The following is a 22,659-nucleotide window of genomic DNA, read 5'->3' on the forward strand; positions in this document are numbered from 1 at the left end:
GAGTTAACTTAGAATCCATTAAGTTTTGGTGATGATCCGGATCACTGTCTGGATCCAGGAATTTTTTAAAGGATTCTTTATCATTGAGAGATAGGGAGTCTTTCACATAGTTGGGCAGGCCCGCCGACAGGGGGCCTGTGTGACATGCATGTGCCGCGCCGCACGCCGCACGCCGCACGCCGCACGCCGCACGCCGCACACCGCTCCGCTCCGCTCCGATCACACCCCCGATCACAATGTTGTTTTATTATATATGGTGTTCTTATTGCTGTTGGTGACTGATTGGACCTGTGGCGGAGGTCTGCGCTCTCTGAGTGCAAAATTCTAGTTGACATTTGGATTTATTTAACCTCTCAGCTTCGGAAAAGTGGCTATTTATTCACTTATTTATTTTTTAATCTTAATTTATTTCACTTGTTCACACAATTTATCAAATACATGATAAGAACTGAGTTTTCTGTGCATTTATTACAGAAACTGATTAGAAAGATATTCTGAATGAGAAAATGTGTTTGTGTTGTCGGTCCCCCGAAACGCAAAGGAGGCTTTGCACTGTCTCTTGAAAAGAAGGCCTCAGCGTTGCGACCGTTGTTTGTACATATTCGTGTCGTCGATCAGGTTCGGGATTGTCGGGAAGCGGCTGAGCGAGTTCTGCCGCTGCAGCCTGACGCCGAAGCCGGGCGGGCGGGAGGACGACGAATCAGGCCACGATGTGAACAACAACAACCGCGTGGATCCAGGTGGAGCGCTGTCCTTCACAGGACCTGACTGAAGAGGCCTCACACACACACACACACACACACACACACACTCAAAGCCGTGCAGCAGCCACTGACCTCACACACCGCATGGACTGAAAATGCACATGTGGACGGGTCATTCTCAGCGGCATTGAGAGACGTTTTGTCTTCAAGACTCAACACACACTGTGTTTGTTTGGGGGGGGATTTACTTCAGAATATAAATATGTGTAGCACATGCCAGCTGGTGGTGCTGTTGAATAAAATATAATGAAATCCATAATTCAACCTTGAAGGTCTCCGGTTTCCATAAAGCCTGAATGATGTTCAATACACATGTGAGGAGGAGGCAAAAAGCCCGGGCCGCCGCCGCCGCCGCTGCCGCCGCTGCCGCCGCTGCGTGCATAATTCACTCCCAGCGACGCGTGTTTGGGAGAAATAAATATGTGCATCCTTCACCCCGGCTCCGCTCTCCTGATCTGTGTGTTCGCTTCACCGAGATCGTGGACGGCTTTCCCACTGCACAACCGTGTCACCCTGTGTCCTTGTGGTGCCTCGTCTGAGGCAGCGGTGAGCGGTGACACACACACACACACACACACACACACACACACACACACACACACACACACACACACACACACACACACACACACACTGCTCTCCAGCCAGGCTCGGTGGCAGAAGGGGCTTTGCCTTCACCCTAATTGGCTGTGTAATCTGGGACACCAGGAGCAGAGTTAAGCCGTCTGAGGAGGGAGAGGAGGATGAGGAGGAGGAGGAGGAGGAGGAGGAGGAGGAGGAGGAAGGGGGAGGATGGGGGATGGGTCACACCATATATTTTAAATTAGTTTTTGAAATTCTGAAGTGCACTTTGTTTAAATATATGCCGTTCCACACCCAAAACGATTAAGTCAAGCTCTCCCAGCACAATTAAATCTCTCCACTTGTTTTTTTTTTTATTCATGCTGAAGAGTCTGGTCAGGACAGGGAGACGCATGCAGGTCAGGAGGAGACCTGTGACTTTCTCCTGTCCCCTGCGCCGTCTTCTCTTTGTCCCCCGGAGACCGCTTCCTCTCTTCTCCTCTTCTTCTTCTTCTCCCTCGCCTGCCTCCTCCGCTGCTCTGTGGCTGAAGCCAGCAGAGCCGTCAGATACCTGGCGGACTGAGACCTGCCTTATCAGCTCCTCTCTCTGCGGCCTGGATGAATAATCAAAGAGCCGCTGCCAGCTGGAATTAACAAAAGGCAACAAAGACAGCCGGCCGGCCATCGAAACGTTTGCACAAAGCTGTTTTTTTTTATCCTTCATTGTTTCATTGACTGGAGTTGAGGAGATCAATATGAATATTGAGTTTATAAGGTGAAGTGGAGGAGCATGCTCCACCTCAGAGTTCTACCCACAGAGCAATGCTTCGTCTCTTTAACTCCTCATCTGCTGTCTGCAACTGTCTTCCTTTCTTATTTGTCATCTGATTCCTTTTATCCCAAGAAATCAAAGGGAGAAACAAACATGGGATTATCTATTAACATAATTATATAAATATAACATAGAATTCTGTAATAATTATAGGAAAAGTCATGTCCCTGACCCCGACATGTCTCCTGCTGCTCCATGGAGGCTTCAGTCAGTTCTCCAGTTTAAGGCTCATTTGTTAAACATTGTTAAATTGTAAAAAAATAATAATAATAAATAAAGCAACTTATTGATAACGGCTCCCAAAGTAGAACTTTTTTAAAAACGCTCTTTCCATGGGAACTGGGGAAAATGCAACTTTTTCAAAACTCTCCGACTTTGTCTCCATGTAAACGTGGACAAATGTAACTTTTTGAAAATTTTCAAGTCTGTCTCCATGGAAAGAGAAAAAAACGCAGATTTTCTGAAACGTTGCTATTGCTCAGGTGCCATTTCCATGTAAACGCCACAGTTTTGTGAACTGAAAATGCAAACCGATGTTTTTCACTTGTGTGAACTGGACTCAATTCTCAAGTAACCAAAAGTGTGTCAAATTATTTCTTCATCAACATTCACTTTAATCTCTTTGATACTTTCCTTAAATTGATTAAAAAAGTTCGATTTTACATCAAGAATCAACATCTCAATTTAGAAAAAAGAATCACATCCACTTCTTCAGTGAGAAAAGATTCATTTTATTTGCGGTAACTCTCACTGTACCAGTTCGTGATGCTGCTAAAGTCTAAAATCAAGCTTTGAAAATGAGCCCATTATCTTCTGATCGCTCCTCCGGTTCCCTAAAAGCATCTTTCAAGTCGTGTTATTTTGCTTTTTGAATGAAATTTCCACTCTGAATATTTTCAAAATCTCCACATAAAACACCTCAAAATGTTCACAAAGCAATCTTCTGTTTCCATCGGAATCTGTCATCTGGATGAGGAAATCTTACGCTTCTGGTTTTTCTTCCATGTGTCTGATGGGCGTCAAACATGAGGTCGGTGTGCTAAAACCGGCCAGCAGGAGGCTCCAGTTGGGCCGATCCCAGATTGTTCCCCGTGGACGTCAAACCCGTCGCAGAGCTGCTGATTTCTGACGGTTCAGCGATAACAGCGAAGCGCTGACACGACCTCACCGTGTCTCTCCTGGACAAACCGATCTCTCACTGAGTTCTCGGACAAAACGAAAAGACGAAGAAGAAAGAATCCGTCACGCACCAGCGAGCATCGAACCACTTATGTCAGACTGACGGTGCAGCCAAATCCGTCTCTCCAGCTGCTGAGGATTCGCACCGTCGCCGGCTTGAATCTGGTTTATTGAAAATACTGAAGGAGAAATGAATCTTTCAGCCGAGGCCTCTGCCCTCAGTGCCCTCAGTGACCTGGACCCTGGAGGACCTGAGCTCGAATCCCAGCCGTGTCTGGAGGACCGTTAAGGTTCTGTTTACAGGTTTTCGAGTGAAAACGGGAAACTTTGGAAACGGTGAGAATCCGTCTCCATGGAAACGGGGCGGAAACACAACTTTTCTGAAATGCTGTAACCGGCAGAAAGAGTTCTTCGGTACATGTGGAAGTGAACTGACTGCTGCGCTTCCATTCTGCTTGTCAGAGTACAGTAGCGTTTTGCAGGCGTTTCCACGGAATCATGCTTCACTCATAAGCTGTAAGTCTCGTAAATCCATGAGACTCCGCTTAGAAGAAGACGGAAATACAAAGATTTAGCATTTTTCTGGTAAAACTCCGCATTTCGCTTTCGTTTGCAACCAGGGGATTTGTGGTTATTTTTCCTCTTTAATGATGTTTAAAAAGACTTTCTTCTCTGAACGCACCGCACCATCTTTACTTAAAGGACAGGCCAAGTTCAGGGTTGCCAGATCTGACTCAGTTTCCAGTCCAAACGCAAAACTCACCCGACTCAACGCTCAACTCTTATTTACATGATAAAAAACACGGCGGAAGAACACAACTGCACCAATTTAAAGAAGGACAAAAGGCAGCAGAAACAAACAGAGCAATCAGTGTGAACTGGGTCGGCAGCGATCCAGTTGCACAGTAAACGTTGCTGCGACCTGCAGCCGTGACCCCTGCTGGGGGGAGCGGCTGAACGCTCGCTGCTCTGTGACTCATGCAGTGAAATATTAGCTCAGTTTCTTCAGATTTTTCAACCATGAAATGAGGGAAATGACCTGATGCTTTGGCTCTGCGCACAAGCATTTCCTCTCTCTTAATTGTGTCTCGTAAAGAAACGAAGAACCTCAGGAAAGCGCGCGCAACTGTGTGTGTGTGTGTGTGTGTGTGTGTGTGTGTGTGTGTGTGTGTGTGTGTGTGTGTGTGTGTTACACATGGAGAAGCCGCTGATAGGAAAGGCAACATTTGACTTTTGATCTCGGCAGCGGAGAGTAACGGGGAGAGACTCTCCACTCTGGAGATAAACAGCTTAACTCGACTGACCCGATCATTGGCTTTAAACGCATTTCAGCATTTTTTAACAAATAAATCTGCTGACAGCCTGAAACAAAGTTTAGACGCTGGACTGAAGCTCACAGCTTCAGGTAAACCAAATGCACAACTTGCAAAACTGAGATTAGATTTTAGAAAATACATCAGCTAGTAAAAAACAAAACACAGTTCGTCTTCTCAGGCCCGTTTAGACGGTGAAGAGGAAACAGGTTTTTCTTTGTATGTGCTGCAAAAAGGTGCATTTGAGTAAATGAATGCTGTAACATCCAGCTACGCCGGCAGACTTGGTTTTCTGAGGTGAAGCAAACGTTCCACCGCGTGACGACAGAGAATGTTGAACTGAATGGCTTGACTGAAGAAGCAGAACAAAGTAACCAAGGAGACTCGTCCACCGTGTTACTGCTGACGATGGAAAGAGAAAAAAACAATCAACTTGTGAAACAACTGCACAATTAAAATGCTGTTTCCGTGAAGTAAGTCTTTTGGACAAGAGACATTCTACCAACTTATTCATACTCTTCAAACTTTCCCTTTAATCTGCACCCCAACAGAGAAAAACTTTAGTTTGACTTTAAAGGTTCTGTTTTACTCGTCCAGATGAAAACTGGTTTTTGACACCCCTGATCCCAGAGGAAGATTCAGCCTCTGATTCAGAACTAAGACACAAACTGAATGTTGACTTTAGTTTTATTCCATTTTGTTGAGATCAAGTATCCAGCAGAAGTTACATGTACTTCTCAAAACCAATAAATATTCATTCATTCTCATGATTTCAACCATTTAAATATCAGTTATACCAAAAAAAAAAAAAAGAAAAAGAAAAAAAGTTTCCTGAAAACAAAGGGTGAGAGGATGGAGGAGCTTTGGAGTCTTGAACGAATCGGAGATGAAAAACAGAAGAACTGGCTGCATCCAGATATGTGGAGTCACTTATTCCCTTTGTGGTGACTTTCATTAAAGTCACGCTTTTTCAATAACACTGCATGTCAGAGTGAAATCACGCGTAAAGTATGTGAGCATTACAGCATCAAGAAGAGTGCTGACATTTATACTGTCCACTGTAATAAAACATATTAAAATACCTAAAACAAAGGCAACAAAGTCAAAGAGATTTAAAAAAAAAAATGTCCAAAGATAGTTGAAAAAAAAAAAACCCCAGCTCCTCTCCAAAAGAGATCTGGATCTGCCGCTGCTCCGCATTAAAAACCAGTTTTTGGAGCTTTGGTTGTGGGTGAAACAGTCCGTTTTTGCACCAGCAGGGGGAGACTTTGCCCTTAGATCGAGGGACTGGAGGCGTCCTGAGCATGAAACACAAAAAACTGATGCTTTATCTCTGAGCGTTTGTTTGTTTATTTGTGTTGCGTGACTCCAGCACTGCGCATTGATCCCTTTACGCACGCACGCACACATTTGCACAGACTCATCAGACGGATGTAAAACTGGTGAATAAAACTGGTGGATTCAAAATTAAAGGGGAGCAAATAAATGATCGGCACACATGAAGATAAATGGCCGCGTGGAGTTCTGGAGTTAGAATACGATAATCAATAACGGAGGATCTGGAGGCGACACAAGTTTGCGTTTTTTTCCCCCCTTTCTCGTGCGCGCGCTCTCACGGTGGCTGGGGTCTTGAAGAGCGGCACGCACTCCACGGAGCGCCGGTCGTGCGCGCGCATCCTACTTTGTCCTTGTTATTTCAAGTGAGCGCAGCGGGAGCGCGCTCCAAGGTGCAGAAAATCCGGCGACGCACACGGCGCGCGCGGAGCTCCTCGCGATCACACCGTTTGGAAACATTTTTTCCCTCTCTCCGCGCGGACTGAAAAGAAAGGGGAAAAAAAAAACAGAAGTCCGAGGAAACAGAGAGAGAGAGGGGGGCGCGAGAGAGAGCGCGAGAGAGACAGAGAGAGGGAGAGAGAGAGAGAGAGGTGGAGGAGGAGGAATAATCAAAACGCAACACGTATCCGGTGGGATCCCACTCCTGAGAGAGAGAAGAGAGCGAGAGAGAGAGAGAGCGAGAGAGAGAGAGAGAGAGGAGTTTGCTGCGAGGACAGAAGAGGAATAAGAAGAAGACGAGGGGGAGAGCGCTCTGACATTTCGCTCGCAGCGACGCGTTTCTAACTGCTAAAGAGGAATTATGAGGAACGTTTGGATAATTTTGACGCTCGGGCTGACCGTCTTCCTCTCCGGGGAAAGGGTAAGTTTCTCCGGAATGGCTGGAGGAGGGCTGGCGGAGGGTGCGCGAACTTAAAGTGTGGATTTATAACTGTGTGGGAGCGAGAAGGCAACGCGGCGGAGACCACCGGGACGCACCGGAGCGATTTCTGCGCATTTCTGGCTTCTTGCGCGTAAAGATCGCCGCTCGTCGAAAGGATGTGTTATACTTATCGCTGAATCTGGGCCATTTTCCTTGAAATCGTGTCAAAAAACTTGCAGATACGCAGCCTGCGGAGGGGGGGGGGGGGGGGGGGGGGGGGGGGGGGGGAAGCGCTGTTTTCTCCCTCTTCGATGCGACTGCAGCTTCAAACTGAGTCATATGAGTGAAGTTGACTCATTTCGCGTTGCCTGATCACCTCTTTCAGATCTGCAGTCAGCGGGGGCCGCCGTGCACAAGTGGAAAGCTCTCGAGCCTCACAGCCGGAGAGTCTGGGCTCGAGGAGCCTCTCTGTTCAGAATTTGCATGTCCTCCCTGTGCCTGTTTGGGTGTTTGTTGTCTTTCCTCTGGTTGAAATCACACATTTAAAGTGACTCTTTGGTGTGAATCGTTTTGTGTGAGACGACTCTTGACCCCTGTGGTTGTTGAGGGTCAGCTGTAGCGGACCGTGACCCCACGTCGGATGGGTCACCACCAGAGACTATCCTGATCTGCTGAGTGGGTGACAGCCTCATGAAGATGCTGATCCCTATGACAACCGTGCCAAGTCGATGCTCCCACAATCTGCCACTTTTCAGCAGCACCATACCCACAATCCTTTGTTTACGCTCCTCATCCACAGCCTACTCTTCCCTCCACGTGTCTCCTTCCATCCCTGCTGCCTCCTTCCCTCCGTGCAGTGGGATGCCGGTCGGAGTCGAGCGTGCATCATCGCCCTGCAAATTGGCCGGCTTGTTGGAGTGACAGATTTTGGCACTTTGGTGTGCAGCCCCCGTCATTACTGTCCCCTCCTGTTGTTTCTCTGTGGGTTGTGACTTGGCGCTTGGCACAGCGCCCCCCCCCCCTCCTCCTCCTCCTCCTCCTCCTCCTCCTCTCTTCTCTCCTCTGTTAGAACCACTTGTCCAATTAGCTGATTCAGTCACTGTTGTTTTAATGACTCACTGTTTTGCATGAAGTCACGAGCTCGATACTTTTTCCCCCACCTTTTTGTCTGTGGAACAAAACACTGGAGTTCTGCTGAATTCACTCCGAGTGACCTCAGTTCTTTATTTATTTATTTTCATATACGATTACAGCATTTTACCTCTAACTGCATGCAGAGAACTGCTTATATAGCGGTGAAACGCTGCACTTTAGCCACATAAACACAGCAGTTATTGCACTGGTGTAACATCTGCATGTTTTTTTTCCTTGAAGCACTTTATTCAATCGCCTCAGTCAGGGATGGACGCCTTCGATCAAGAAAACCTCATCCTCACTGTGAGAGGGCCAGATTGTGATTGAGCACCTCTACTAGTAAGATATCTGATAACTGTGGTGACAAATTCAATAAAGATAACAAACTCTAAATAAGGAGTGTCAAACATAAGGCCTGCTGGCCAAAAGTGGCCCACAGGAGGTTCCAATCTGGCCAAACCATCAAGAGAATTATAACAATTTCTAAGAAAACATAGATTTTTGTGAACAGATTTGTTAAACGTAGCAAACTCAACACAACACTGAGACCCGAGCTGAGATATTAGCACGGAAGCTAGCTTCCCCGTCGCTGTCAAACTAGCCTTTACTGCAGTTTGCACCAACAGGTTTCATTACATTTGGCTTCATGTTGAGGTTGGAGCCCTTTCCTGCTGTAATTGATTGATTTTGTGAAGACACCTCATGTACTCTGCACCACAACCAAGAAAAAAACTGTAATTACTGTTTATTTACGAAGAGATGAGGTAAAATGGGGTTAAAATCTAAATTTGGAAAGATTTTTAGGAGTTTTTCAAACAAAAAGCCGAGAAAAGAGGGCTGCGTAGATCCCACAGGCCACCAGTTGCTCATGTCTGAACTCGGATATCAAAATATGTCGACCTGACTCAGTCTGTGTGTAGTTTGCACATTCTACATGTGTTTGCTTTGGTTTTCTCCACTTTGGTGAAAAGAAGAGCGTCAGGTGGCAAAACGAGCAAAGTCTCTGGTGCGAGATGCAAAGAAGTTCTGATATAAAAACCACTTCATGGTGGTTTTGCGGGTTAATAAAGTGACTAAGTGGTTAGTTTGGTTGGTAACGTCAGCTTAATGCAGTGAGAGTGCAGAGGATGACTGGAAGTTGAGCGGAGCCTCATAAAACAGCCGTGCGCTCGCTAATCTTCCGGTTGGACCGTCATCGGGAGCCGTTCTTCAGTCAGAGCGCCGCCGTCAGTGTCCCCGTGAGCCCTCGCCGCCACGCCACACGTGAAATTGATTGTTCAGTGTTGGCGCTGCTGTTGACAAGTGGTGGATAACCCGCCCCGGGCACGTCTGTCCTGGGTTTTAATTACCCGCTCCCGTCACAGGGGTGCAGTTTGACACTTGCTGGCGTTTTTTTTTTTTTTTTTTTTTTTTTCAGCGAGGACATAAAACTAACTGAAGTAGTTTTTTTCATCAGTGGGTTCGAGGCATCCAGACAAATCCACGTTGGTATTAATCTGTCTAGACAGCCTTTGTACTCGTCTGTTTGCTTGCATATTTATAAAGTGATGCATTGGCAGTGGTGCAAAATCTGAGGTCTGTGCACGTGCGCCGGAGGAAAATATTTTGTTTGCAAGGCAAAGTGGCGACTGGCGCGCGTTTCTTATGAGGCCAGCCGATGGAAGCTGCTCCTCTTTCCGGGCAGTGCCAAGTTATTTCTCACTCCGCTCCCTTCGAGACGTTCTGGGAGTGAAGAGTAAGTCCTGAAATAAATATGTGACAGTGCAGCTTCCAAACCGAGGGTGTCAAGCATAAGGTCCGCTGGACAAAAGGCGGCCCGCAAGAGGCTCCAGTCTGGTCCAGCCAAGAAGCAAATTGTAAAAACTTCAAAGAAAACATTGTTTTGGTTTGTTTTTTAGCAAATTTCATAAGAGTAGCAGAAACGACACAGAGCTGAGATGTCAGTGATGCTGCCATGAGAGCTAGCTAACTAGCATTAGCCTCAGAGCCAGGCTGTCGGAGCAGGTTTGTAAAAACATGCAGCAGTTTTGTTTGGACACTTCACTGTTTTGTGCACAAGAAGGTTTCATTAAAATTGGCTTTTTGTCGAGATTGTTGTCATTTTCTTCAGCAATTATTTGTTTTCTTCTGAAAAATGTACATATTTTCATCTCATATACTCTGAAAGTAAAACTTTAAAGCTTCAGTTTAAAGGTTATTATGGTTCTGTTTTACTGGTTCATCCTCCTCCAGATGAAACTGGAAGACGTACACAGATTGTGAAATTATTCATCAACAAGTCACTTTATCACAAAGTCAGTGGGGTCGATGACCTTTGACCTCTCTGTATTGACACGCATCACATGTCATGTCGTCGGTTGTGGAGGTTGAAGGAGTCATTTTGCAGAAGACAAGAGGAAAAAGGTGGCGGCACCTGTGCAGTGACGGCGCTCCGCCGGCTCCCACCTGGTGCGGTGTGTGTTCTCGCTGGACCTGCTTTCAGAGGGAGCCGCTCAGCAGATGTTGCGGTCTGTAATTTGTGCCGTGTTTTTTGGTGGGAAGCGCGGGTTGTTGTTCCCCTCCGTCAGGTCTGTGATTTACAGAGCGCTGTCTCGCTCTGACGGGCAGGAGCCCGGGGAAACGGAGAGGAGTCCAGACTGCGTCACGTGTGTGGAGGTTAAAGGGATTTTAAAGTGTTTCACGGAGCCGTCTCCGTCTGGCTCCGTGAGGCTGATGTGGGGTGAAAGCTGTTTCCGAAGGGCTCGGGCGGCCGGATCGCCGCCATCGGCTCTCCTTAAGCGCACAGAGAGACGGCGGCGGGGAAATCTCACGTTATTTCAAGGGTGGAAAGGACAAAGCAGCAAATTGGGGAGTTTAGACCGAAGCCTCTGAAGGGGACGAGCGCTCGTCTGGAGTGATCTGTGAGGGACGTCTTAGCTGCGTCTCAAGAGGCAAACGGACTGACATTCTTCACTGGAGCACTTTTTTAGGACAAAACTTTGACTAAAGTACAGATTGTGAAAGTGTAAAGCCTCCGGAGGCGTCTCGATCAGTTTCCTCCATCGTGGAGGGTCGAATGTAACAATGGACGTTGTTAATAGAAACTTCAGTGTTAATGTTTTGCAGGTTTAAGTCCACAGGAAGTAGTTTGAACTGGGTTATACTTTATATGTTACACAACAAATTACAGCTGAAGCTACATCTTCTTTCAAAACAGGAAGTTCAACCATGATTGAAGGAACTTCATCAATCTCAGAATCGTTTACATGACAATTGAAGGGAAAAAACACATTGTTTCTGCATTTTTTTTAGAATTGTTCTTTCATTTAAATTGATGTCTATCTGCACGCAAAGAACAGAAAACTGTGTAGTTTTTATGTTTTCACATTGAGCTTCACTTCCGATGACGCTGGAGGTTAGAAAAGAGGGTCGAGGGAGTTTAAAGAAAAGGAAAAAAAAATACTCAATAAATCTGAAAAATAAATACGCGTGCATATAACTGTATTTGCCACTTGTGTGTTTGAGTTTCATTGAGTGGAATTCCTGTCATGCTCCTGCTGATTTGAACACACAAACACAAACACACATGCGCTGCACCTTCGCTTCACACACACGGATATGAATCTGATTTAAATCCGAGATGCGTGTCGAATGCGCCATTCTTAACACTCGCTCCAAGGCCGGTGAACCCGCGGCGCCCGGTTGTTGTGCTGCTGAATGAGCCGCGTGCAGTGGAATTTTTTTCACATTCAGCGGCGATAACGGCGTGACGCTCGTGTTTAAACACTTCATTTCCAGCCGGCTTGGTGATGAATAGACGAGCTGCTTGTCTGGAGTGCCCGGACAAAATATTTACCTTGTCTGGGACGATCAAGAGAGGCGAGGCTAATAAAGGCGGGAGGGAATAATGTCGCAAGGCCGAAAAACAGAGGTGGATGAAAGGGTGAGAGTGGAGGACGTGGAGGATGAGCGAAGCAGGAGGCCAGATGCTGCCGCTGCCGCTTCTCCTGCTGTATTTTTAATGATGCTCTTTTATTTTGCATCAAGCGAGAAACTCCTCAAACTGAGCCGGCGTCCGGCTCGCATGCGATCGCCGGGGTTCGTGTCTGGCTTTGGAAAAGCTTCGGCGCTGGTGGCGCTTCCCCAAATCAATGACGTATTTATATTTTATTCCTTTTTTTCTGCCGTTTTGATGGTGACAGGAGCCAGAGCGTCATTAGAAAGTTGTATTTTCCCCCGTTTCCTTGTAGACAGAGTCGCAGTGTTTTCAAAAAGTTGAGTTTTCAGTGACTCCGAGCAGCGTTGTCGTGTAAATGGATAATTAAAAATGCAGTAAAAGTTTTGGCTTTTCGCTTTAAAACCTGAGCCTGAGATCCTCAGCATCGCGCCTCCTCGACAGCGCTGGACCCTTCGGGTGGAGGGGGGTGGAGGGGGCTGCATTAAACCACTCCCCGTCTGCCAAGCGTTATGCAATCGTTAATGGACTCGACAGGAGGAAGCTGGACCACTGAAGCCCCCCCCCCCTCCTCCTTTTCCCTGAATCCATCCGTGTCCACGCATGAACTGCTGTTTTGTCGCCGCACAGGCACACCGGCGGTCCGTGCACCGGCCTCCTGCCCCCCCCCCCCCCCCCCCCCCCCCCCCCCTCTTCTCGCCACATGTCTGCCAGCGTGGTCGGGAAGCGCTCCGGCCTTCGCTCCGGCTCTCGATGAGGCTGAGAAAAGAGGCTTCCTCTCTCTGGGCTCGGATCAATGAAGGACAGGAACGTTTTTCTTTTCTTTTCTTTCTTTTTTTCCCTCCTCTTTTCCCTCCCCGTTAGGTGTGAGCGCTTGCATTGAATTTGCCAACATCTGCAGGACGTATGTGTTTTTGAAAGCCTTCCTCCCCCACTCTCCCTCCTCCTCCTCCTCCTGTCTCTTGTTGACGAGCTGGAGAGGGTTTTTTTTTTTTTCTTCTTTGGCAGGAACTTGTGCATACTAGTAAAGACTCACAAATAGCCCCACTGTGTTGACTGTGCCTGTGTGTTTTTTTTTCCCTTTTGCATCCCTGCGGGTGTATATGTGGACGTGTTTGTCTGAATCCGTGGCCACGTGTTTAAAATATGCAGCCGGAGCGTCGGGGAAAACACGTCGTGGAGACGTGGCTGAAACCGAAGCGGGGGGTCGTGGTCTGTGCTGCGTCCGGGCTGACGGGCCGCAGCACGTGCATCTCCACGTCTCCACGTAAAGCAAAGCACCGACACTTCCTCTCCTTTAGCACAATTAGCTTAGCGAATGGAAACTTCCTCGGCGGGACGGCGATGGAGGGGGGAAAACCCTGTCAAGACGTCTGCTTTCTCTCTCTTTTTTCTTCTTTTTACTGCCGGCTGCTTTCCAGTTTAAGGTGGGAAAGAGGAGGAGAAGCGGAGGGAGATCAAGGGGGAAAGATTTGCGGACTTCTTTCTCCCTTTTGGCGTCCAAGCTCCTCCGGACTCGTCTGGAGCTTCTGCAGCGCCGAGAGAAACGAAAAGCGTGGAACTTGGCAGGAGGGGAAATAAGACCGATGGAGCCATCTGGTCGTCCGCCGGCCTCTGATTGGTCTGGAGGCCGCAGGACGCGTTTGATTGGTTCACACTTTGGGAATCTTTGGATGTTTGAGGAGGACGCTCGCTCCGCATGAGGGTTTCTTTTAAAAGAATGTGGTTTATTGGGTAGCGATGCGTTTAAATATAGTAGGATTTCACTTCTGTACCACGTTTCCTCCACTTCATCCTCAATATGCTTTACAGCAGGGGTGTCAAACAGAAGGCACGTGGACCAAAACAGGCCTGCAACAGGCTCCAGTCCGGATGAGCAAACTTCTACAGTCTGGAATTGATCCCTGAGATTCAAACCTTTCAAATGATCCAGTAAACAGTTTAATTACATGTCTCCACGGTGTCTCACTTCACAGAGGGAATTTCCCTGCTTCCAGTTTGGTTTTGGAGCTTTTCTATATGTAGTTTGCATATTCTTCCTGAGCGTGTGTGAAATAGACTTCTGGTTAATATCAACCTTCAGCTGACGTTTATTTGATGTCTCCTGATCATTTTCTGACTGATTCGATACACTGAACTGGCTCCAAGCTTAAAAACTCACAGATTTGAATCACTCCATCAAGTCACAGGAGAAAGTCATTTATTTACACACCAGGACTCTTGTTTGTTTCACTTGAGACGCTAATAACCTGTCATTAAACAGAGATTACATGTTGCACCTTTAAAATTGTTATTTTGCTCAATAATGGCCGTACTTTGTACTTATTACAAAAAAATCATCCTTTTTCAAGTGATATAATGTACCCCGTTTATTTGCTTTTATTGACAGACACGAAATATCAAGTTTCCTGTGCTTAAAATAAAACCTCCTCAATAAAAACCGTCACACAGGCCGTACTCTGTGTTTAATGTAAATAAAGGATTCTGACATGAAGCAGCTCGCCCAATAACTCCAACTAAAATAAAGATTGTTCCTTTAAAGCTGTATTAAGTGTCATTAGCGCGGACTGCGGTCGGTCCGGGGTTTTGGCGGTCGGCTTGTTAAAGGATGAAGTGAAATCAAACGCCGCCTGCGAAACCGTCGCACTTTGTTCTGCCGAATAGACAATGATGTGGGGGCCAAATGCCTTCCATGTGTCCACGGCCCTCAGACCGGTGGATATACGGAGCCATGACGTCAACCCGCCGCCCCCCTCCACCCCGCCTCCCGTCCGACTCCCAGCACCGCCGTGGAAAACAGGACGGCACATTTAACACATCTGTGCTCGCTCACATTTACGAGCCCGGCTTTATCGTCTCTAAAAGGCACCAAATTGATATCTACGACTGGCGTTTCTCCAAGCACAAATATGTCGCTCTAAAGTCTGCTGTTTCCATTATTCGCCCCCCCCCTCCCTCCACATCTTAAGTCGAAACAGCTACGGCATGTAAATCATGCTCTGCATGTTGGGCGTATCATCCACCGCAAATTATCCTCCCTGCAATCACTTCATTTGAGCTGTTTTCATGAGATTCCAGAGGGTCTGCTGTGGAGCTTGATGAGTTTCAGGAAGGGAATTCATTTGTGGCGTGTTTTTTTTTTTTTTCTCTTCTTTTTCCCGCTCTGGATGCGTTTTTGGTGCATTAACCCGTCTCCATTTAGTGAAACACAACAACTTTAAATACTCCACCTAAGTGCTGCTGAATATTCATTTACGAGACGTGCTTGTTATTGTAACAAGCACTCCCACTTGCATTAATGGTAATTTCAGATTTTCCCTTGGGTGCAGTGTTAAGCCCTGTAGTCTCACATTGGGAGGGTTCCCTGTTTGAGTCCTAAACCTTGCATTCGAGCGCCGTTGGTGACCTCAGGCTGCGTGTAGCTGTCTCTGCAGCGGACCGGCGGCTCGTCCATCGTGTTCTTCAGCCCTCAGTCAGCTGGGATCCGCTCCAGAACCCGGAAACCCCACGTTGGACAAAGCAGTGCAGCAGATGGATGGATTCAAAGATGTTCATCTGTCTCCAGCATTCCTCACTTAGGGAAAAAAAAAAACCCCTAACACTTCAGTTTTCTCCTCGTTCTCCTCCTCCTCCCCTTTAATTACACCGTCAGTGTTTTTTTTTTTTTCCTGCTGACTCTGCGGAGGTGAGCTCGGTTCCCTCACTGGGGTTCGCGGGGCCGGCGATGTCCGCGCCGCAGATCTGGATCGCAGGATGTTCTTTTGTGGCGCTGTGGCAGACGTCCAGCGCCCCGGAGTATAAACTGTGACCGCATCTCCGAGTCGGTCCAGACAGTGAGTCACGGCGCAGGACTGAATGAGCTAACAGCGGTCTGAACGGGGGAAAATATGGCGAGCAGAATGAAATATGAATCTGTTTCAGCTCTCCAGGATTTCTACCAGATTTGAACTGTTGGTACTGTAAAACTTCACACAGCCCTCACTGTTACGCTTTGTTTGTCCTGATTCTCGAAAGGTCACGCCATCAGTCACCGTGTTTCTTCATGCGACGCAGCTCCAGTTTCCCCACCTTTTTTTAGTAAAACGGTGTTAAAGTGATCCTGCAATTAAGCTGAACCGGAGCCTCCGTGACCTTTTTCTGACAGTAGTTTTGATTTTAAATTGTCTGAACGAATGCGTCGTTTTCCTCTGTGGCTTCGCTAGATTGCTTTTAATAAAAGACTGCGGACCCAAACTTTGACCTTTAATTTGCCAATAAATGGCAGCAAAGCCAAACCCTGATACACACACACACACACACACACACACACACACACACACACACACACACACACACACACACACACACACACACACACACACACACACCGTTACTAAAGAACATGACAACAAATCAGATGATAAAGCTTCAGAAAGGTTTAGAGAAAAGTTTCAGAAACGTTTAGCATTTTTACACAATATTCTGCTGATGTAATTTCATGTTTGGCCACTAGTGGGTGCTGATTGTTGTTTTATAGTGAAACCAAACACACTGCGACCAATACTTTATGAACGTTAACAATGGGAGAGACGGTCAAGCTGGATTGACGTCTCAGATCCTAGACTGGTGTAGAAGTCAGCTGCTGGTTTTGTGGAGTCTGCATGTTCTCCCTGTGGATCTCTTTGGGTATGTTTGCTTGATTACAACAGAATCAAGTTTCTTATGAGCTTAAAGCTAAAACTTTATAACAGAGATTCACACTGGTCACAGCAAACCTTAAAGTCATGCAATGGAACCTGTTGAACATTTAAGATCAGTGATGGTGATCAACTCTTAACACGAACTCTTTCAAAGCGTGAAAATAATTATCTCATTATGGACGCGAGCTAATACAAGTATCAAGAGAATCATTGTTTGAAAGTTTTAAAGAATTTTTCTGCAAAATGCAGAAAACCACACTATCTCATCCACATCTATGCTGCTTTTATTAGAGCAACACATGCAAGACATTATGTCCAAACAATAGTTTGAATCTGTTCCCAGTTTCTTGTTTCCCGCAGACGTCGAAACAAAAATTGGACAAAACGTGTGAAGCTCCATGTTTCGTCCTTTAATAAATGTTATCAGAAATCTTTATTTCGCTTTAAAATCCAACATCCAGTGTTGAGTTAAGTCTTATTAGAAACTGACTGGTCACTCCCGCTTCATCTTTGGAAATTAAAAGCTTCACGGTTCGAATCCTGTTGGTGTTTCTTCAGGCTGCAGCATAAAAGTTGCTCCAACTCAAACATGCTTGTTACTAAACATCATCTTCTTTTAGTTTCTGGTTAATTTTCCCAAGAAAATGGAATTGCTGCTTCCAGATAACCGGCCGGAAGGCCAGAGGAACTGAAGGTATTTGGATCTGCTCCGGACTCGTTTTCCAAACGGCTGTGCGTCTGGCCGTCCATCCAGCACCGATTAGAGACGGACAACGCCCAAAGCCCAGAGTCCACAAGTATAGCCATGGAATTCCTTCACGACTCTGCGTTTCAGTAACACAAAAGTGGAAAAAAAGAGTTATTTTGTCCAGCAGAAATGGAAAATCAGCAATGGTTCACGTCTTCTCAGCATCTTCCCCTCATTCTTCTGATAATGTAGACGTTCTCTGTAGATCCATTTCTGCAAGTCAGTGTGAAGCTAAAGGCCCGATGGTGCGTCGCGCCGCCGCTCCGCCGTGGCTGCTGACATGATCCGAGGCCCCGATGTGACGGTTCCACCGGGCGAGTTAATCTTCGCTAATGCAGTCTGTTAACAGCCATCTGGGCTCTCAGCGCCAACTGTATAAACCCTTCCAGCCCGGCGGCGAGCGGCGGTGAAGCCCGGGGGTCGGGGGGTTTGTTCGGAGGAGAGCGCCTCAAACTGGGGAAACCGGGTCACATGGAGTCTGTTTTTGATTTTCAAATGCAAATAGTACGGACTTGCTCGGTGGCAGTGGCGGCGGCGGCGGCGGCGGCGGCGGTGGTGCTCTTCACGCCGCACCGCCCTCCTGACAGGTGGACCATTTCAGGGAAAAAGTCTCTGAGCAAACACAGACTGCCAGTCTGGATGTGTCATGTCGGCGGTCGGGTACACGGCTGACCCTTTGACCCCGTTACTGGAAATCTGTTTTTCTGCACGGCGAGCTGCGTTCAGGCTGCACACTCTCCTCTGGAGGCTGAAAATTCCAGCATAAAGAGATTTAATCCCCAAGCAGTCACTCTGTCTACATCAGGGGTGTCAAACATAAGGCCTGTGGCCCAAAACCGACCCGCAAGTGGCTGCAATGCGGCCCACACACCCTTAAGGCCACCACACACTACAGGACGAACGGGCCTAATTTTGCCCCGATCGTCTCCTCCCGATCGAAGCCGACAGGGTCCGATTGTCGGGAGTATGCAAATGAGTTTTGGCCCGATCCTCCTCTGGTGTGCGGTGTGTTCCGAGAGATTTTTTCCGGTCGGAGCCTCTCGGGAGGCGTCGGAAGGGGAGATCGTAGATAATGAACATGTTTAATATTTCTGATCGCAAATCCTGTGGTGTGTGGAGCTCCGAGAGGCGCCGATCAGCTCAGAGCTGACCTGTCCACACCCTCGAAATAAAGCTCCCTGATTGGCTGAACAGCTTCGTCTCACCAAGGTGCTGCTGCTTAAAAAAAATCCCCTCTCAGCTGTCGGAGCTGGGGACATGAATATATGTCTGTGAAATATATTCACTATATGACAGTGAAACAGAAAAGCCAGAGCTCCTAAACTCAGCTGTGCAGAAAGTGATGTTTAATCCTATCGCTCCTGGATGAACTGGATTTCCTCCATTCAGACCCAAACTCAGATTTAATGCATTCATCTGCATCTCCGCCAGTCCTGCAATAATCTTCCCGATGTTTTAATTCATCTCCATCATTAACCATCACCAAAGAATGGGGAAGAAAAAAAAAAAAAAACTTTCCGCTGACTCCGTGCCTTCAGAGACAGAGCGGACGTATAATGAAACTTTTCCTAATCAAAGCTCAACGTGTTTTTATTCTGGTGTAAACTATCAAATCTGTGGACAAAAAGAATGATTTAAGATATTTGGTGATTTAAAAAGTAGCCTTTATTTGTCACGGACTGCTAATAACTTTATTCTACTGCTCCACTCGGGACTCAAAAGTAAAAAAAAAACAAAAAAAAACACACAGATTAATAAGCTCAATTATTATCAAATGTGGAGGGTAAATTATAAGAAAATGATCTGAAACTGTTTCCGTCTTCTGTTTCTGTCTTCTGTGCATTTAAATGTTGTTAAACACAGGAATGAAGGGAAACCGCGCAAAGTCACGTTGGACGGCGCGAGATCTGGAGGAGCGAGGAGCCGATTCTCGGCTGAAGAATCTGCTAGTGTGTGTTCTGCTCCGGAGCGACACCTCACACTAGAAGATCAGGAGAGGAAGATCGGGTGCGATCTGTCCTCTGTTGTCTTCTAGTGTGTGGTTTCTGAATCGGGGAAGATTGAAAAAAATCCTGTAGTGTGTGGCGTCCTTTATAGCCAGCTGTAAACATCGCAAAGAAAGCATTGAATTTTCACCGACACCCGAGTTGAGATGTCAGCTGTCGGTCAATAAGTAACCTGGAGCTTTAAAGCAACAGTTACTGATGTTCTTTTGGACATTTCACTGTATTTTTCATCATTAAAATTGGCTTTTTGCCACTAAATTGATCATATTTGGAAAAAAAATACACATAGTCCGTAGTACAATAAAGACGGACTCCATGTAAAGGCTGTTCTGGTAGTTTTTCAGCAGCGTGGCTCCCTCAGGGCTGCACGTGGCCCCCGAACTAAATGAGTTTGACACCCCTGCTCCACATATCACTTCAAAAGGAGCGAAAGCCCCCTGTGACGGTGGCTTCAGCCAAGGTCAGAGCGCCACTTATAATCCCAATCAATTCCATGCTACGGTTAAACCGGTTTGCACGGTGTAATGGAGGCAGGCGGGCCGGCAGGGTGCAAAGTTTGATTACTGTGATGCTGATAATTTGCTTTAATCAAGTGATTGGGCGGCTGAGGGAGGAGGCGGGGCGGCCCTGCAGATGGAGGCAGCCGCTGACACAGCGGAGCTTCGCATCCACGAAAAAAACAGCAAAGAGTGGACATAAAGAGGATTTACAGTTATAATTCATATGAAGCTTCACCTGTTCGGCGCAAGTCGTCCACTGTGCTCAAGAAAACGTCAGTGAAATTTGGACTTGCCGCCTGTTTTTCTGTCCAATACGTGAGCGAATCTCACTGTGACGGGGATTTTCCTGGCGCTGAGGCTGCTCTGGGTTTCAGCTGTCTTAAGAGGGTAAAGTACACGCACATTTCTTCACGTCCTAACGAGTCAGTGATTTCATAAAATATTAAAAACACTCCGCTCAGACTGTTTGTGTTGCGGCTGTCTGCTCCAAAAAAGAGCCGAAAAGGGCTGGAACGCTCGCTCTCAGGTGGATTTATGCTTGATGTTTTAGTATTAGAGACAGGATGTCAACAGATGGCACATCTGACTCATTTATATGATATACGAGTACATTTCAGACTTTACGGATTTAAAAACTGGATGACATTAGATCTCACAGAACCTGTAAAAGAGTCCTATCTGTCATTTCTCCTCTGCAGTCTCACCTGAGTTTGTTGTTTCTGAACCAGAGGAGCGTGAAGCGAGCCCAACGCGACGGGGAATTCCACAGATTTAACCTCACCAGAATTAGTTTTTAGCTAATGGGGAAAACGGCCCAGCCTGTAAAAACAAGCTCAGAATAACGTCTGCTTTGGCTCCGAGGAGCTTTTCGTCAGGTTTTGAGGGGAAAAGTGGGACCGGCTCGCAACGGCGGTTAGAAAAAAACCGAATAGGAACCAGACTTTAACCGAAACGCACCACGTCTGCCACCATTTTCACATGAAGCTAAACAGAAGAAGCTCCGTTTTCCCCGTGTCAGAGTTATTCAACCATAATTTACTCACTATTCGGGATTGTTTGTGTTTTGCTGGACAGCAGAGATGCATCATGGGAAGGAAGCACTGATGATCTGAGCTCGTTATAATTTGTGAATCCTTCCCTCGTTCATCCTCCCAGTGTTTTTTACTGAAGACAAACAAATTGCTATGTAGAAGTAGGGTTGCCAACTCCCAGAGATTAAAATAAGGAACACCTCTCATGGGCAGCTGAAAAAAAACTGGGTTTTTGGGGGGTCAAAAACGCATATATAACAGCATTTTGCCACAGTTATACCTATTACAGACTATAAAAACACATTAGGCTACTGCATTACACCTACAGTAGCAAGATTGCAGTAACTCATGATCAGTTTGTATTTGAGGCCTACAGTGAGACAGTTATCATTCCAGTATCATCATGATGGACAGCAGCTCTCAGCCACTGCACCGGACGGTAGAGCAGCTCAGCAGCTCCTTCAGAGGAGACTGAGACCCTCAGAGCAGGAAGGAGCTACCACAGGCCTCTCATCCCCACCGCTGTCAGACTGTACAGTTCTACTGTGTAGAATATGAGCAATAATCCTGGACATTATAATATCCTGCACCCGCCCCTTTCAGAAATTCAGCGACACTTTATCATCCATTCACTCCGCTAAAACATATTGTACATATTATATCATACTGTATAGTTATATATTGCATATTGTATTGTATATATTGTATATATTATATATTTCCTGTTATATTTTTAAGATTCAGGTTGTACATACAGTTAGATCTTCATTGTCTTTAGCTTCTATTGTCAATCCTAGTATGATTTGCACTATAACTTGTTAATTATTGCACCATTCATTACTTTTGCACCCCGCTGTGGGTTCTATGAGCCGATACACCTGGAAATTTCTCCACTGTGAGATTAATGAAGTCTTCTATTCCTATTCTATTCTATTTTTATTGCTAAATGTGCAAAATAACATCAAACAGCTGCTGTCGCTTCTGGATTTTAACATGTTCTTTTTTTTTATTTTATTTTCAACTAAAAAAGTGCAAAATCAAAGCTGAAAAACCTTCTGAACAAAAAACCAACAAGGTTCCGTTTCTAAACTGAAAACACTCCACAGTCTGCAGCAGCAGACACACATCAATGAACTAAACATGATATATCTGATATGGAAACGGCACAAACTTACGTGTCTCTGGAAGCCATGCTGCGCTGCTGTAATGTTTTGATTTACTTCTTCCCATGCGCTCTGTGACGAAACTGACTATTGGCCAATGAACTGCTGAAGCCTACTCGGAACGGTCTTTTTTTGACCAATGAGATGTGTTGCCAAGCCATGTTTGTCAGCTCATTGGTCACAGAACGTCAGAGAGCCGGTGAACAATTTACCGTAAGTTTTCAAAAACAAGCGCAAGTTCCATTGCTCACGTTTTGACTCTCACAAAAATACAGAACAAAGTGCGTTCCTTTTCAGCTCAATACGGAACGCACACTTTTACATCCAAATACGGAACGATTCCGTTTTTCAAGGAACGGTTGGCAACTCTATGTAGAAGCCTGATCATTAGAAAGATCTCTTTCGCTCAGCATTAGTCTTTCTGGCGGACGTGGCCTCGACTCGCGCAGCTGATGAACCGGCGGCGCCAGCCCACCGCCAGCCCACCGCCAGCCCACCGCCAGCCCACCGCCAGCCCACCGCCAGCTCCTGTTGTCTCAGGACCTTTCAGGAAAAGGAGGACTGCAGTTTTCTCAAACCACACATTCTTGGTGAATTGCGGCATGAGGGGAGAGAAGCTGG

General features: G+C 46.5%; 1 protein-coding gene across 1 annotated transcript in view; it reads left to right on the plus strand.

The window, feature by feature from the left end:
- Positions 1-6,489: 6,489 nt before the first annotated feature.
- The window catches only part of sdc2 (syndecan 2), a 49,543-nt gene continuing 33,373 nt past the window's right edge, over positions 6,490-22,659 (plus strand). The window contains exon 1 of the mRNA XM_030120751.1: positions 6,490-6,843. Within this exon, the coding sequence (XP_029976611.1) occupies positions 6,784-6,843 (60 nt within the window). The 5' untranslated portion in view covers positions 6,490-6,783. The remainder of the gene's footprint in view (positions 6,844-22,659) is intronic.

This window comes from Salarias fasciatus, chromosome 22 (genome assembly GCF_902148845.1).
Source record: "Salarias fasciatus chromosome 22, fSalaFa1.1, whole genome shotgun sequence".
NCBI classification, from domain to species: Eukaryota; Metazoa; Chordata; class Actinopteri; order Blenniiformes; family Blenniidae; genus Salarias; species Salarias fasciatus.